This window comes from Amphiprion ocellaris, chromosome 1, assembly GCF_022539595.1.
Source record: "Amphiprion ocellaris isolate individual 3 ecotype Okinawa chromosome 1, ASM2253959v1, whole genome shotgun sequence".
NCBI lineage: Eukaryota > Metazoa > Chordata > Actinopteri > Pomacentridae > Amphiprion > Amphiprion ocellaris.
Genome location: NC_072766.1, coordinates 26,366,987 through 26,385,351, shown reverse-complemented (window position 1 = coordinate 26,385,351; position 18,365 = coordinate 26,366,987). Strand labels below are relative to the sequence as shown.

The window sequence follows — 18,365 nt, the reverse complement described above, 5'->3', positions numbered from 1 at the left end:
TGAGTTATTCCTGCTGCAGTGCTAAAGGCTTGGCATTAGTGTGGTTTACCTTAACCGGAGACATAGCGGGAGGCTGAACAAACACTGTGTACTAATGAGAGAAATCTGCATGATGAGTGTGGGTGGACATGAGGATAATAAATCTCCAAAGAGCAAGCAACAGTAGGCGTACTGATGATTAATACTGTTGATGGACATGTTCTGGCATTGTATGATTTTTTTATTTTTTTTAACTCTTATTTTTACATGTGGTGTTGTTAAATTATCACAGAATGTGCTAATGTGTCACATCCGTTGCTATAGCAACATCATCTGTTTCACTTGGGGTGCGAATGTCTGTGATGTGGTAAAGGTAGTTGACATTGTTATTTGCATGTTTCTATTTTGGCGACGTACAACTTGTCAGGACCTTTTCAGCTCCATTAAACTCGTTCCTTGGTGATATGTCACTGTGTGTAAACAGTAAGCGATGAGTGCATGAAGAGAGTAAAACAGACTGAGCTAAAGACTGGCGTAAAAGCGACGGCAAGTGATTTTCTTTTTAGATTTTAAGCTTACGTTTCTATTCTGGAATTTGGTCTCTGCTCTAGACTGTCATTCACATTTGTCTGTTTTTAACTCACTCCATCATCTTTCTATCATTGTTCTGATTGTCTTTCTCCCTTTAGCTCTCAGACTAACATCACTGCTTGAAGCTTTTCTGTGGTTTTGACAGTTACAGCAGTGAGACTAATAGCTTTTTGAGTGCAAGTCGCTTTAAGTTGAAGTTGGATTTGCAAAATTTCTTAGCAAAAGGTTTGACTTCTGACTGAAGTTAGAGAAGATTCTAGACCAATATTTTTCTAATTTGTGTAATTCCACTTACCCACCTAAACATGTGTTTTTATTTAATTTAGTTTTTAATTCATGCATACTTACAGAGCTGTTTTGTATGACATTCAAATGTTCTCTTTTTGTGACATTAAACTTGTATGTTTTTGCTGTAAGTTGAGAGAGATGAACTACAAGTTTAACTCTATTTTGGTTCATTTTTATTTATTTCCCAGCACACTCCAGCTGCATCCTTTGTATTTTGGCTTTGACATTTTTGTTTTTTTGTTTTACTTTCTGTGGGCTGAGAACACCTGAAATTAATCTTGGCAAATAGGGCAGCCTACGGTGTCTCTGTGTGGATTTGGCAGTAACACTCTCATCTAAAACCACCAGTTGTAATCTATGCAGAAGCAGGTGTATTTTTGCATTTGACTCATGTATCATCCTAACTTTGCATCTGTGTCACTGGTATGTGTCTGAGCAAAACAGTCAAATCAATTGCAGACACGCCAATATGTCTTTCTGTTATTGATTGCTTATGTTTGTGTTTCACTTCTTAGCAATAACCTTGATCAGTCCGAACCCCAGCTATAACAGAGGAGCTGTAGCATTTAAAGGTCATCAACCAATAAGTTGCGTCGTTGCTGGAGGTCACAGCCAATCAGCAGCTCCCTCATGACATGACTCTGTCAGTTTTTACAATCCGCTGCATTTCTCCATCCTCGCAGAGGCACGAACAGAACTCATAAAGTTTGGCTTAGTCAGAGAGGAGATTGAACATATTATTGTTTTCATAGAATGCTTTTGTTGGAGACAAATTTAGTCATTCAAGATTCCCCCTTCCTTTCAGCTTTCTGTGCAGTCAGCTATGCTGTTTGTCTGTTGGAATAATGGTCCAGTGTTTGGTTTCATCACTGTGGGAGACAGAGAGATGAGAGCAGAAAGGAAGAGAAGGCCACAGTGTACCCTGAGCTCCTGTCCTTCAGCACATTTTATAGTTTTCTTCCTCCATTCTTTCATTTTCACTCTGTTTCACTTTATTTCCTCCTTTTGAAAACAGCGACTCCCCCTCTGGTAACTGACCCCCTTGTATGTCTGTCCTTTGTCTTCCCCAATCCCCTTTTCTCTGCTGTCACTTTGCCTTTTTGTCTCCTGTTTTTAAACTACTTACTTATTGGCAATTCTTCGAATTGCCATCTTCATGTCTCCACTTTACTTAGCCTTTCTCACAGTTTCTATCCTTTTTAATGTACTGTACTCTTACCTCTTCACCTTTTGTTTCTCCCGTTGTCTTTGTTAATCTTTGCGCTACTACTTTTCATTTCTTCTCATATCTCCATCATTCATTCCTCTACATTTTCATTTCCTTTTACCTTCTCAACATTTACCGGCCCTCCATCTTCTCTCCTCTATCTCCTCCCTTCAGCTGTATGATTTGGGCTCCCCAGCTGACTCACAGTCCAGCTCTCCGGGCTGCCTGACCACCGATAGCAGCTGTGTCAACATGGGCTATCCATCCTGTGGCCACCGGGGTCGCTGTCACGGTGAGTGGGGCTCCTTCAGCTGCCAGTGTGTGCCCGGATACACAGGACACCAGTGTGAAGAAGGTAAGCCAAATTTTTCTGGATATATGCATTTAAGGCTGTGGTCGACTTTACCTTCAACAACAAAATTAAATCTTTCTTGTGTTCCAAAAAGATCATTTGCTTCTTAGCTGAATACTTGTTGACGTCCACATGTGAAACTAAATCATATTTAGCAGTAGCTGAGCACAGATAGACTTTCAAATAATTTCCAAATATGGCTATATAGATTATAATAAGGCCATCATTACTTTTATTTACTTATTTTCTTATTTTACAAGAATTTATGTGCAATATTTAACAAATGCAAATGACCTTTCTAGTCTACCATTCTAGTTTACGCCACATTCCTTGGCATAGAAAAATGAGGAAAACTAAGGCCTTGTTTACACAACAACATTTCATATGAAGAGACAAAGGTATTTCCTTTTCCTTGTTGGATTTATACGGGAACAGAGTGAAAAAAAATTCAGCGTTTCCGTTGGAACACTGGAAGGACTGAAAACGCTGTAGTATCCATGCCAGGCCACTAGTTGGCGATGTAACTTTGTGGAGGCACATCCCACGTGACCACTACCCGTTCTTCCACAGACCAAAAGAGGTACAGCGCCGATGTAGAGCTGGGCTGATTATCTGGCGTATATATTGAATGCGCATTTGCTGATTGAAGTAATGGTGCAACAAATGCATATTTTGTGGAAGGAGATTCAATAAATTCAGTGGACTTAGCAGCACAAGCCTCAGTAGTCCGCCATTGTTCCTGCTGTCATCTGGTTTACGCATGGCAACTAGAATTAAGTGTAATGCGCATGCACAAAGCGGAGCGTGACGTCAACGTTCTCAATAAAAACTCCGGCTACTCGTTCACACGATGACAGCGACTGTTGTTTTTGACAAAAAGTCCACTCTGGAGGCCATATTCAAGTTTCTGTTTGAGGTCATCTAAAACACAGTTTCTGTGTAAGCGGAATGCCACAACGCAACAGAACTTTTGCGTTTCATCGTAAACCATTGTCATGTAAACTGGCCCTAACATATTACAGGCAGTTTCCTTTTACAACCTTCAGTAATGCTGAGCAAGTAAATGGTTGTTTTTAGTTTGCAGTGTAAATCTATCTGACACAATCTAATTGTGAACATCCTCGTAAACTGAGAACCTCCTGTTTTGTAATCACGTAACCTAAGCTATAAAAGAGAATAAAGCCTGAGTGGACAACAGACAATGTTGGAACTTATCAACCAAGTCTAATTACTTATGTTCGCGCCAACTTCCGTTTGGTGCTTTTCTAACAGTGGTATACAGCCCCATCTGCTTCATGGTACCCTGAATGCACATGTTGCATATTCTCTTGGTAAATTCATGCATATACAGGTCAAGCATTGGTCTTCACCTTAGACTTGCTGCAGTCAGACTTTACAATCCAGCCTGCTCCCAGTAGCTCAGTTCACCCACCTACAAACTGTGCAATAAAAATGTACAGAATGATGCTGTGCAATTTCAAAAGAATGTTGCTGTAAACATTGAATTTTTACTTTTTCTTCTAGAAGGAGAAAATATATCTATGCACTGTGTGCATTGTGTGCTGCTCTCCTTTTTATTCTGTTCTATTTGCTGCTGCTGTTTCATTGTAAATTTCCCTGCTGTGGGATCAATAAAGATTTATTCTATCTATCTATCTATCTATCTATCTATCTTGATTGCCACTGTGTAAGTTTTGCTTTGAGCAGAAGCATATGGGCCCTTTGCAGCCCCTGTGTTAATGAATCTCATGGCTTGAAGCACGCATCTCTTTGTGAGCTTTTCTGTATTTGGCCTCCTGGTTATGGAAGCATTTGCCTGACTGCAACTGCAGGAGGAGACTGGTACTGGATTGAGATGGGATCTTTAATGACCCTGGCACTGCACTGTTGATTGCACACATCCTGCAGGTTGAGGAATACACCTCAAGTGATGCTTTCTGCTGACAGCAGCATTCTCTACCAGGCTTTACAGTCTTGTGTGTTTATGGTGGTATGGGACTCAAATGTGCAAGCATAGAATATTAAATGTTTTCAGGTCATAAAACTATATTAAGTCAGTAACCCATGAAAAAAATATTTTTCATGTTTTGTATTTTGAGACAGTAACTAATAAGCACCATTTGTAACACTTAAAACAGTTAACAATCAACAGGGGGCAGATAGACAAATTCTCAGAAAAATAATTAGGTGACTGAAAGAATGAATTAATGAATGGACAATGTGAATAAGCCACAGTCTGGAGTCAGTGACCAAATGGGGTCACATGGATGAGTTTAACAACCAGTGAAGCAGTCTTTGAAGTAAGAAAGACTAATGTATTCTTCTAACCTGGCAAGGCAGAACAAAGGAGAACAGAAAGGATTAAACCCTTTATGGGCTTAGAGGGTTAAGATACAGATGGAAGCAACATACCTAGTTCAACCCTGGCTAAAAACCTTTGTTGCATCTCTCCTTCCCCTCATTACCTGTTATCGCTCTGCTGTCTCTCGTGGAGGCATAAAAATATCCCCAAAATACTTAAAGATAGAGTCCCTTCATGTCTGTGTTGAGCATGCCGTCGATCCAGATTGTGCCTGGAGATGCCTAAGCTGAAGTATATTAACACCTGATATTAAATTGCATTTTTGGCGTACACATTAAAACTTGATGTCTTGCAAAAAAAAAAAAAAAAAAGAGAGAGAGAAAAAAAATCATGGGCTGCACAGCTTAGTAATATCTAAACGCTCAAAGGCACATACCACCTCACTGAGCTGCTGTTCAGACCAAAAACACCCCAGCATTAAAAGAAAAAAAAGTTAATTATTTTGGTGGGGTGAATCGTTTCAGGCTCCGGTGAGATGATCAAATATGATCCAGGGAGTTTAGTTGGAGTGGTAAATCCATGGGTTTGAAAGACTTATCAGACATCAAAATGCTGCACAGTGGTTTATACTGTTATGGAGATAATTATTTTACCTTTCGCTCTGAGAATCATAATTTTAGACAGGGCTGAAATTCTGTCTGAACGCAGCCGTGTCCATCCGAGGGTATCCATCCATCCATTTCCTATCCAGACTCGGGTTTTTAATCCACTACAGGCTCTTAGTAGAGCTCAGCAGATCTAACAGTAGATCAGTTTTGATCTCTTCGTTTATGTATATTTGCTGTCTACAACAAAGATAAGTAGCAGTAGGAAACCCACTCAGAGACAAATTATGTTGTTCTTCCTCATGCCACAGTTGCTTCAGAAAATAAACCAAGAAAATAAAAAGCACACTTGCACTGAAAAAAATATACACGAAGAAGGTGAGATAATCAGTGTAAAATTGATTATGTTAGTATGTTTCATATCCACAAATCATATGTGAACAGACTGATAAACACAGTAAAACATAGGATGTGGTTTTGGGAAATTTAAGAGGGCATGGCATATGTATAACATATACCATTGCTAGAAGAAATCACAAAAAATTATTTGCCTTTGCTTTCAAGCAGGATCTCCTGAGCCACTCAACTTTGTCAGAGGAAAGACAAAGAGGGAGAGGTGTGAAAGCAATAGATGGAAGGAAATTTAACTTGCATATGCTATGAGATGGAAGAATGGCTCTGAGAACTTTTGAGGTGTGCTTGGTTTATTCTGCCTGACACGCACAAAATCCACTTCTGGGAGCATAGGCTGAAAAAGAAGAACCGAGCATAACCCAAGCTAAACCACACATCCATATTCTATCTTGCATGTTTTACATATCATGTTCTGCCACCATTCTCTCTGCATGTGAGAAGAATTTATGGATTTGTAAAATTGGTGTAATTGGAAAGAGGTGAGGTAACTCCACTGTGTAGTGAAGCACCTTCTAAATTCATAAAGTGCTGTGTTTTGCTTTTACAATGATTGTTCTGTTTATTCCAAGTCATGGCACATCTAACTGGTGTGTTTGTGTGTGTGTGTGTTTGCATGTACCAACACCAGAGGTCCCAGAGTATTCCTTTGATGGCCACAGTCATGTGCATTTCCAGTTGTCATCCCCTCTGCCTGCCCGAAGGACGTGGATTCAAGTCTTGATTCGAACTCGCAAACACAGCAGCATCATCTTCAATTTAATCTCAAAGGAGCAGAGTGAATACCTACGACTAGAGGTAAGTCTGCTCTGAGAGAGTGTATGTGCGGATGCGCTATGATGAAAGAATCAGTTTGCCTCATTTTCAGAATTCTTCATAGCAATATGGTTTCAGTTTTCACTTGGCTGTGTGGAGAGCAAATTTCCTTGTAATTTTTTGGGGGCATTTTCGTATAGGGGCTGTGTCTGTTCCTCTCTCCATCTTGGTGTACCAACAGTCATTTTCTTTTATAAATTGCACAATATACAGTGTTTCTGTTGCTGTAATGTTACCTCTTCGGCATTAACTGCTGCTGTTAGGAAACATGAAAAAACAATTCATAACAAAATGCCTGAACAAATCGCAGATATTTTCCCTAAAGGTTTACCACATTATGACCTGTTAAATAAGTAGTTCAATATTTTGACAAAATAAATGTATTTGCTTTGTCTTGTTTAAAAAAAAAAAAAAAAAAAAAAGTTTTGAAATGTCAAAATATTTGTAGAAATACAGTCATGGAAAAAATTATTAGACCACCCTTGTTTTCTTCAATTCCTTGTTCATTTCAACGCCTGGTACCACTGAAGGTATATTATCTGAAGGATATAATGAACACAACAAAAAAATGCAGCTGATTACATAGTACTTTATGTCCTATTTGACATGCTTAAGCTTAATTGTATTCCCAGGGTATGTAAGAGATCATTTCATGTCATAAGCGACACTACACATGCAAAGGCCTAGAGTGGTTTCCTGCTGGCATTCAAGTTGTCAGCGGTCACATAATGCCTAAAACAAAAGAATTGTGTGAAGCCACAAAGGCAGCCATCTTTGCACTGCTGGAAATTGGCAGAAGTGAGAGACAGGTAGTGAAAAAAACGATGATCTCCAAGACAGTCATTCATTGCACCAAGAAAAAACAAGCCAAACATGGAACTACCAAACTGCTAGCTGGTCGCGACAGGAAACGTCTTTCTACTGCACAAGATGACCGTGCACTCATCCGTTCCTGTGTCAGGAAGTGCCGTCAGACCTCCAGCGACCTTAAAAATGAGTGGGCACTGTCAAGAAATGTGACTTGTTCGGCAAGGACAGTTGGAAACCGACTTCTTGAAACTACTTCGAAGTCACACAGGGTACAGAAGAAGCCCTTTATCAACGAAAGGCAGAGGAAAGCCCGGTTACTCTTTGCTGGGGATCACAAGGATTGGACTGTTGAAGATTGGGCCAAGGTTCTCCTCAGTGATGAATCCAGTTTTTAGTTGATGCCCACTCCAGCCAACTTACTGGTTAGGAGGAAGCCTGGAGAAGCCTACAAACCAGACTGTCTTGCCCCTACAGTAAAACATGGGGATGGATCAGTGATGATCTGGAGTTGTTTCAGTCTGGGTGGAACAGGGAAAATGCAATTGTGTGAAAGGCGAATGAACCAGGTCATGTACAGGGCTACTCTTGAACAAATGTACCTGTTGTTGTGCCAGGCATTAAAATGAACAATAAATTGAAGAAAACAAAGGTCGTCTATTAATTTTTCCATGCCTTTAGTTCAACACAGTTCAGTAAATATCACCTTTTAAAGATGACATATATAACTGGATTTTTTGATGCACAGTCATAGAGCAGGCCATCGATCAGCTACGAGTGAAGCCACAGCGAATACATTGAATTATATAGAATGACATCCGGAGAGGCAACCCTGTATGGAGAGTCACTGTGAAATGATCATGGTTACCCTTTAGGTCTGATGCCCACCAAAGTCTTTATGTCACCTGTGCTTTAGCAGACAGATTCATATGTACTGTATTTGCTCCTGCTGCTTCACTGGGAAAATACAGTTAAAAGTGATGGAAGAAAGTACACTGCTAATCAAAGTTTGGGGTCACTTAGAAATGTCCTTATTTTTGAAAGAAAAGCATTTTTTAAATGAAAATATTCAATTCAATTCAATTTTATTTATATAGCGCCAATTACAGTCAGTTGTCTCAAGACATTTTACAGAACCCATATGCCTGACCCCCAGAGCAAGCCAAAAGGCGACAGTGGCAAGGAAAACACCCTTTTAACAGGGAAAAAAACCTCAAGCAGAACCCGGCTCTAATGTGGGGGGACCCATCTGCCTGCTGGCCGGGCGGGTTGAGAGGGACAGAAGAGGTAGAGGGGTAAAGGGGTAGAGGTAGAGGGTTACAGGACAAGGACCATAAAACACACAATTTGATACATGCATGATAAGACAGATGATACATGGAAAGTACAACTAACATGGAAACTGATTATAGTTAACTGCTATGGTGTATGGCTTTGGCATTAAATATACTACATATATAGCTGGTGGTAAATTCAAAAATATGTAGATGAGCAAATCAAGTATAGTAAGGGCAATGCAGAGTAGATTGGTGGAAATGGGCAGCTGGAAGCAGTGGGCTGGAGGAAGGTCAGCAGCAGCATCCCATAGATGGAGATTAGGCCAGTTGGTGGGAGAACAACCACAGATCTGAAGCATCCAGCTCTGGGACCAGGGACACTCGGAGAAAGGACACAGAAAGAAACAGAGTGAGTGTACTGCAATAATGGTATATATAGTAAATACATAGGTAGTTAGAGAAGGGCTCAGTGCATCAAGAGAGGTCCCCCAGCAGCCTAGGCCTATAGCAGCATAACTAGGGGCAGACTAAAGGGACGTCAAGAGGGGAAGTCAGTTTTGCAAATGAAAACACCAGCTCACCCCGTCAGGGTCACCCAGTCAGCCCTAACTATAAGCTTTGTCAAAAAGGAAGGTTTTAAGCCTGGTCTTAAAAATAGAGAGGGTGTCTGCCTCCCGAACCCAAACTGGGAGCTGGTTCCACAGGAGAGGTGCCTGATAACTGAAGGCTCTGCCTCCCATTCTACTTTTAGAGATTCTAAGAACAACAAGTAAGCCTGCAGTCTGAGAGCAAAGAGTTCTGCTAGGATAATATGGTACTATCAGGTCTTTAAGATATGATGGAGATTGGTTGTTAAGAGCTTTATATGTCAGAAGAAGGATTTTGAATTCTATTCTAGATTTAACAGGAAGCCAATGAAGAGAAACCAGTATAGGAGAAATATGATCTCTCTTGCTAACTCCCATCAGTACTCTGGCTGCAGCGTTTTGGATCAGCTGTAGATGTCTGAGAGAGCTATTTTGAAAACCTGATAATAAGGAATTACAGTAGTCAAGCCAGAAGTAACAAATGCATGGACTAGTTTTTCTGCATCACTCTGAGACAGGATGTTCCTGATTTTTACAATATTTCTCAGGTGGAAAAAGGAAGTCCTACAGATTTGTTTTATGTGTGAGTTAAAGGACATGTCCTGGTCAAAGATAACACCGAGGTTCCTCACAGTAGTACTGGAGGCCAATGTAATGCCATCCAGAGTAACTATATGCTTTGAAAGCAATTTTCTAAGATGTTTGGGGCCAAATACAATGACTTCAGTCTTGTCTGAATTTAGTAGTAAGAAATTATAGGTCATCCAGGTCTTTATGTCCTTAAGACAATCTTGCAGTCTAGCTAGCTGATTAGCATTAAATTAACATTAAATTAATCAGAAATACAGTCTAGACATTGTTAATGTGGTAAATGACTATTCTAGCTGGAAACGGCAGATTTTTAATGGAATATCTACATAGGAGTACAGAGGCCAATTTCCAGCAACCATCACTCCTGTGTTCTCATGGTACATTGTGTTACCTAATGGTGTTGAAAGGCTAACCAATGATTAGGAAACCCTTGTGCAAATAAATTAGCACGTTTAGAAGTGTGAGTTTTCATGGAAAACATGAAATGGTCTGGATGACCCCAAACTTTTGAACTGTAGTGTATTTGTTTTTAAGTATAAAGTTACTGTGATTACTCTATCAGTGCAATGTCACAAAGTACTTTTAATAATATCAGAGTAAAAATGCTGTCCCCACCCCCCACATCCCCACTCTCACCCAACCAGTCAAGGTAGATGGCCGCCTTCCCTGAGCCTGATTCTGTTTTTTCCCTTCCCTTTCCCAGATGTTTATTCATTCTTTCCCACCGTCGCTCATAGGGAATCCATTGGCAACTTTGGATTGTTGGGGTTTCTCTGTTCTCTGTTTATAATTCATAAGGTCTGTGCCTTATTATGCTGAGCGCTTTTGAGATTGCATATGTTGTCAATTTGCACTATAAATAAAACTGAATTGAATTGAAAAATATTTAAAATAAGGCCAGTTCAGAAAGTAGCAGCAGACTGAAATGTGTTAACTTTTACATATGTCAGACATGAATAGATAGATATTTATACTGATTTTGATGTGAATCTACACAATATTATCTCAGTGGAGTCAGCAAAAAGGCCGAGACACACAGCCTTGAGTGAGCCGTTCTGAACAATGACATCGGCACATTGCACTGACTGGCTGTAGTAGGCTCTGGCAGCCCACATGCAGTCGCTGCAGTGATGTATTGTGACGCTCACTCTTTCAGTGACCATCTGCTGCTGTGGTGAACAAAACATCTTCTAGCCTTCAGTCACCACAACAGGAGAGCTGCAGCAGTGCATGTCTCATCTGCCACTGAACAAAAGTTTCTTTGAGAAACTGAATTTGAAAAGGAATTCAGAACAGATACTTTTTAGGGATTGATTGATACTCAACATTTTTCACATTATCAGTGTTGTTATTTTCATCACTGGCTTCCAATAAAAGTAATGGATTTATAAATGTGCGTCTTTGGCTCTAATGCTACTGCCTCTCTGTCTGCAGTCTGTGGTCTTGAGCAATGTTTCATCCACAGCACTACCCAGTTTTGTGTTGGAGTTTTGTGGGATTTTACATTGTGCAACCAAGATTTTCATTTTTACATATGTGTTTCAAACATTCCACCATATTATCAGTGTTATCAGTGGTTATCAGTGATTACTAATAATTGGTTTTATTGTCAGCCTAGAAAAAAAACGTATTGATCAATCCCCAATATTTTTACTGGGCAGGCTTTTCTATACATGTTTTAGTTTTTGATAACCAGATGTTAGTCTTTTTAGGGTGTATCTTTTTCATATTAAGTCATTTCTCTTTGTCATGCCAAATTTATATATTTGAGAAAAAAAGTCACAATGTTAACAAGAAAAGCACTCAGAGAGCTCAGTACTCCGCCAAGGTTGCTCGGTCGTTGTATCATTTCCGACTGCTGAAATGCTGAAAATTTGTGGCAGAAATCACGGCACCATAGAATGTGTCCATTTAATATAGACATACCCACAAACAAAATGACCTTTGCTGAGCACAGGTGTGTGTTATGCATGTGTGCGTTATGTACGGATACTGAATCGCATGACCTAAATATGTAACGGGCGGCAGAAATTGATGGGACTCGGAAACACCTACGCAATTGAATCAGTTGTTCCTTGTATCATTTCCAGTGGATAAGTCTCGATAAGTCCGGTGAATTTTTAGTAGGATCGCAATCATGTGATCATCAGCAGGCAGCTGACAGAGTGTTCACTTGTCATAGTTAAAGTGATGCCATGCCACTATCTCGCAATGATAAGAAATCTTTAACAAATCCGTGGATTCAGACTATAAGCCACATCACAAAAACTAATCATTCGGCCCTTGTGTCATTTCTGACTTTCCCTGAAAATTTCATCCAAATCCGTACTTCACAGACAGACAAACCAACCCTCATTGTCACAGGCTCCGCCTCCTTGGTGGAGTAATAACAGTAGATTTTTTTTTCCAATATCTATTTATGCCACAATATTGCAGATACATGATTATTCACATCAGTTATTCAGCCTGATTTTCATAGCAGTGAACAGTCAGACTAGATTCTGAATATCTGACAAAGTCTTTGTACTTTGCTGTTTAGTTGTAATTGCTTTGAAACATTAATTTAACATTAATAAACAGACATTTATAAGAGGATATGAAATAATCACATTATTACATTGCCTCTGCTCCTGAGTAAAATATATTTCAATGCTGGTCAGACCTGTTTCCTATCAATGTAGAAGGGGAATTATTGTGGTTTCAAAGTGACTTGTGATTGTAATTTGGTGCACTGTCTAAAATCCGAGTTGAAGAAGCCAGTGGTTCCTCTGTAGTGTATTAGCTGTGGAAATTACTTGGTCTGACGTGGAAATCACAGGGCCAAGACAGAATACATTAACTGTATTATTTGGTTATTTGTCTTGAAGGCTTCATTTCTTCCACTCTCCTTTACTCCATCTTTTCTGCTCACACTTACATTGCTCTTTCATTTTTGTTTATTTGTAAGCCTCCTCGTTTTTTTTCTTCCCTCAACTGACTTATTTTCTGGAATCACGCTGTGCCTTCCCAGACCTTTTCTTTTGCTATTTACTTTTTCTCACCCCATGCTGTGGCCGCAGGTATTGATCAAACGTCACTGTCTAAAATGATGATGATTATCCATACCGCAGCTGTCATTACAGCACAACCTCATCTCTAATCATCCCTGTGTCTCATTTCTGTTTATCTATTCATACATATCCTGTTAAATGTCACACTGCTTCTCCAGCGCAGCCAGGGAGTGGTTTCACATCATTTATCCACCATTATCTGTGCATTTATACCTGTGTGCAGACAACATTGAAACTGTTCAAGGTGAAGAATGATCCTTAGCCTAGGATATGCCTCTTCAATATCACTTTATATTGAAGATGTTGCATTTGTCGTCCCATGTTTTGTTCATTGGTGCATTTTTTTCATTCTTGGCCGAATGACTGACTTAAAGTGACAAATGCAAAGATGTGTCGGGATCTTTTCAGAAGCTGCAACTGAGAAGGACAGCAGAGCCTTTTGCATCTAGTTTTTGTGTCAGTAACTCAGAATCAAGAGCTTTTTTTGTTCAGGATAACATGGAACATGCAGCCATGCTTATTTTTTCACTCTCAGAGGCCTCAGTCACTTATGGATGAATATCAGATAGATGGCTATAAGTTGTATTATGTAAATAGAAGAATAAAAAAGGGGGCGGTGTATCTTTGTATATCACCTCTAGTTTGAAATGTAATGTCGTTGGTAATATGACAACTGTTGTTGACGGTATTATGGAAATGATCACAGTGGAAATTATCAATGAAAAATCTAGAAATATAATCAGTTGTGTTTATAGATCACCAGATTCCTGTGTAGAGACATTCACAGATAAAATGGAGCTGTTTGACAGGAGCCAAAACAAGATTGTGTTTTTATGTGGAGACGCAAACATTGATCTGGAAAAGTCAAGTTCACTGAACTCAACAAGTGATTTCATAAATTCAATGTATAGCCTGAATCTGTTTCCTATGATATCTAAACCAGCATCGAAAAGCGCTCCTGTTATTGATAATATTTTCACAAATGCAGTGATGGAAAGTAGTGAGTGGGATTTTGATAACTGATGTAAGTGATCGTTTACCTGTTTTTACAGTGTATAAAAATCAGCAATGTAATATAAAGGAAATCACCTCAGAAAAATCAATAAGAAACAGATCTAAAGAAGCCTTGGAGGCACTGAAAGATGATCTAAAAAAGAGAGAAATGGGATGGAGTGTATGTTCACGTTAAATATAGCTTATGATTCTTTCATGATGGTACTGATAGATTTGTAGGAAAAACACTGTGGACTCCGGAGAATTGCCAAGAAAAATGCTATTGATAAGCCATGGATGACTAAAGGACTATGAAAGGCCTGCAAGAAGAAAAATTATTTATATAGATGTTTTTTTTTTTTTTTAATTAAGGTCAAAAGAAGCAGAAGACAGGTATAAGAAAATAAATTAGTATGGATAATAAGAAGACACAAAAAGGACTACTATGGTGACTTACTAAATAAAAATAGAAACAAAATTAAGGCTACTTGGGGAATAATAAATAGCATAATAAAAATGATAAAGTAAAATCAGCTTGTCCAAATTATTTTGTGAAAAATAATTATGATAATGATCATAAAACTGAAATAGCAAATGAGTTTAATGATTTCTTTGTAAATGTAGGCCCTAGCCTTGCAGCAAATATACCTACAATAAAACACAATGTAGATGAAAACACAATTATGGATAATGTGGATAGTATTTTTCTTGGTAAGGTAGAAAAAGATGAAATACTGAATACTGTAAAAAGTTGTGCAAGTAAAGGATCCACTGACTGTGTAGAAATGGACATGATATTAGTAAAGAATATAATTGAACTGGTTATTGAAACATTTACATACATTTGCAATTTATAATTTTCAACAGGGGTATTTCCTGATAATATGATAATATTAATAAAAGTAGTTCCACTTTATAAAAATGGAGATAAACATGTTTTCTCCAACTACAGACCAGTATTCTTGCTTCCACAATTTTCAAAAATATAAGAGAAATTGTAATCAGGTTAGACAAATTCATAGACAGATGCAATATTTTCAGCAATAGTCAGTATGGATTTAGAACCAACCACTCCACATCAATTAACTGAAGAAATATCCACCGCAATAGACAAGAAACAATTTTTTGTAAGTGTTTTTGTTGACCTCAAAAAGGCTTTTGATGCCATTGATCATACCATACTTCTTAAAAAAACCGAGTAAATAAAAATTCTAAAAATTAGAGGGGTGGCACATAAATGGGTTTCAAGGTACTTAGAAAGTAGAAAGCAGTTTGTACAGATATATAATTCAAAATCTGAAATGCATTATATTCCGTGTGGAGTACCTCAGGGGTCGGTCCTCAGGCCAAAACTGTTTACTTTGTATATTAATGATTGTGTTTATGTATCCAAACTGCTCAAATGTATTCTGTTCGCGGACGATACTACTTTATTTTATTGCGGGGAAGAGTTAATACAGGTGTTGAATGTGGTTAAATAACAATTTAAAAGGATAAAAACATGGTTTGATGTAAATAAATTATCGTTGAATCTTGAAAAAACAAACTTCGTAACATTTAGTAACAGAAGGAGGGACACTGGCGCTTCAGTTATTATAGATGGTATTGAAATCAATAGAGTAAGGGAAACCAAGTTTCTGGGTTTCATTTTGGATGACAATTTGTGTTGGAAATCATATATCCAGTATACAAGGTACAAAATATCGAAAACAATAGCTCTGTTACACAAAGTAAAGGATTCACTGGATAATAGAGCATTGTACATTTTATATAACACCATGATTGTTCCATATCTGACCTACTGCATTGAAGTATGGGGAAATGCCTGCAAAACATATACTCAGTCAATTTTCATTCTGCAGAAAAGAGCCATAAGAATAATCAGTAGAAAACAATATATAGAGATCCAACAAATTCATTATTCCTTCAGTTAAAATTGTTGAAATTTCAAGAATTAGTAGATTATAGTATTTTGCAAATTATGCTGAAAGCTCACATAAATATGTTGCCAATTAACATCCAGAAAAGATTTTGAAAAAGAGAAAGCAAGTATGACTTAAAAGGAACAGACATCTTTAAAAAAAAAACAAGGTTCAGGACTAATTTGATGGAACATTGTGTGTCTGTAAAAGGAATCGATATATGGAACAATCGGAACAAAGAAATCCAAGAATCCAAGTCAAACATCACATTTAAAAGAATAATTAAAGGCAGTATGTTAAAGAAATATAATGAAATATGTTAGTTATGTTTGAATGCCATATCATTGTCATTTTTGTTGTTGTGAATAGTTTTAACTGAATTGTAACTTGAGAACCAAAATGGTATATGACTGTGTGTGTTGGCCAGCAGCTATTTTATTTTATTGTATTATATACACACACACACACACACACACACACACACACACACACACACACACACACACACACACACACACACATATATATATAATTTTTCTTTTTTTAAATTTTTGTTGTTTATGTTGTTTTTTTTTAGTCCATTTTTTGTAAATTCATTTCTGGGGATAAAAGGGCAGATAAAATAAGACTTGTCTTCTTTCTGCTCCCTTTCATTCTAGATTGGAGAAAATTTGTATTTACATTATTTTTTTATTTTACAAATGAATGAAATAAAGAATAAATAAATAAATAATTGTTTCATTTCAAGTTCACAGAGCCAAAAAATAAAAATGTGTCCCATTTCAAATACTTACAGATCACACTTTACATGTGCTCAGTTAGTGGCTTCATTCTGGTTATTTCGCATTCATTGGAATCCCCAGTGGTCAGCATTGTTGATGGTATGTTGTGTATCGTGTCAACCCAGGAGAGGATAAATACAGGCCAATTTTTTTTTTTTTGTTTGTTTGTTTTTATCTTAAGGTTGTAGTTTGCAATCCCAATTATAATGCTGCTGACATCCATAATGTGGATTGAATGGGCACAGATTGTTGTACAGGTTGTGGTATGTAGGCTACACAAAGCATTTGCAATATTGGATCACAGAATTACCGAAGTACTGATATGTACTACAGTCAAACTGTCAAAACACAAAGGCTGCAAAATTCTCTGATATTTGAGATTTATGCAGTGTCAATTTGGTAGGAGTGTATCTTATTTTTTCATGTAAAAGAGAAAACTAATGATCACAATACAAAATAATGATTTTTACATTACTGCCCATAAGCTTCAATATTAACTGAGTTTGGAGCATGGGCCTCAAATACCAAGAAATCCTCTCAGTGGGTTTGTGTTAGTGTCTTGAGAGTTGTTAATATGCCCTGTAAAGACAGCTGCTGTTCTCTTCAGTCTCATTACCTCACAGCGAGAGTGACCCCTATTTTGACTCACTTGAATCTTTGCTCACTTGAATCTATGCTCTCGATCACAGTGAATGAATGAACATCAATACAGGGATTCTAAAGCAGAAATTTCTTTTTCAATAGTGAGATGTTGAAGTAGAAGTTGCCTGAATGTCAGCCCAGTTCTGTAAGAGCTGTTGCTCTGTTTCACAGAGTGAATGCATATCATAAGGCATGTGTAAATTCAATTAGATATATGTGACGTCAAGGTAAAGCTGCTTTTTTCTGTATTATATCATGTTCAGAGGTGTTACTACTTTTTCTGTCTTTGCCATTTAGATACACTATATTGCCAAAAGTATTCGCTCACCCATCCAAATAATTGGAATCAGGTGTTCCAATCACTTCCATGGCCACAGGTGTATAAAATCAAGCACCTAGGCATGCAGACTGCTTTTACAAACATTTGTGAAAGAATGGGTCGCTCTCAGGAGCTCAGTGAATTCCAGCGTGGAACTGTGATAAGATGCCACCTGTGCAACAAATCCAGTCGTGACATTTCCTCACTCCTAAATATTCCACAGTCAACTGTCAGCTGTATTATAAGAAAGTGGAAGTGTGTGGGAACAACAGCAACTCAGCCACGAAGTGGTAGACCACGTAAACTGATGGAGCAGGGTCAGCGGATGCTGAGGTGTATAGTACGAAGAGGTCGCCAACTTTCTGCAGAGTCAGTCGCTACAGACCTTCAAACTTCATGTGGCCTTAAGATTAGCTCAAGAACAGTGCTTCAGCAGAGAGCTTCATGGAATGGGTTTCCATGGCCCAGCAGCTGCATTCAAGCCATACATCACCAAGTGCAATGCAAAGCGTTGATGCAGTGGTGTAAAGCACGCTGCCACTGGACTCTAGAGCAATGGAGACACATTCTCTGGAGTGACGAATCACGCTTCTCCATCTGGCAATCTGATGGACGAGTCTGGGTTTGGCGGTTGCCAGGAGAACGATACTTGTCGGACTGCATTGTGCCAAGTGTAAAGTTTGGTGGAGGGGGGATTATGGTGTGGGGTTGTTTTTCAGGAGCTGGGCTTGATTGGCCCCTTAGTTCCAGTGAAAGGAACTCTGAATGTTTCAGCATAGCAAGACATTTTGGACAATTCCATGCTCCCAACTTTGTGGGAACAGTTTGGAGCTGGCCCCTTCCT

At 38.5% G+C, this 18,365-nt stretch overlaps 1 protein-coding gene across 1 annotated transcript in view; it reads left to right on the top strand.

Annotated features, from left to right (window-relative positions):
* LOC111563846 (neural-cadherin) overlaps positions 1 to 18,365 on the top strand; it is a 375,623-nt gene that overhangs the window by 294,889 nt on the left and 62,369 nt on the right. The window contains exons 31-32 of the mRNA XM_055010997.1: positions 2,240 to 2,420; positions 6,367 to 6,533. Of these exons, the coding sequence (XP_054866972.1) occupies positions 2,240 to 2,420; positions 6,367 to 6,533 (348 nt within the window). The remainder of the gene's footprint in view (positions 1 to 2,239; positions 2,421 to 6,366; positions 6,534 to 18,365) is intronic.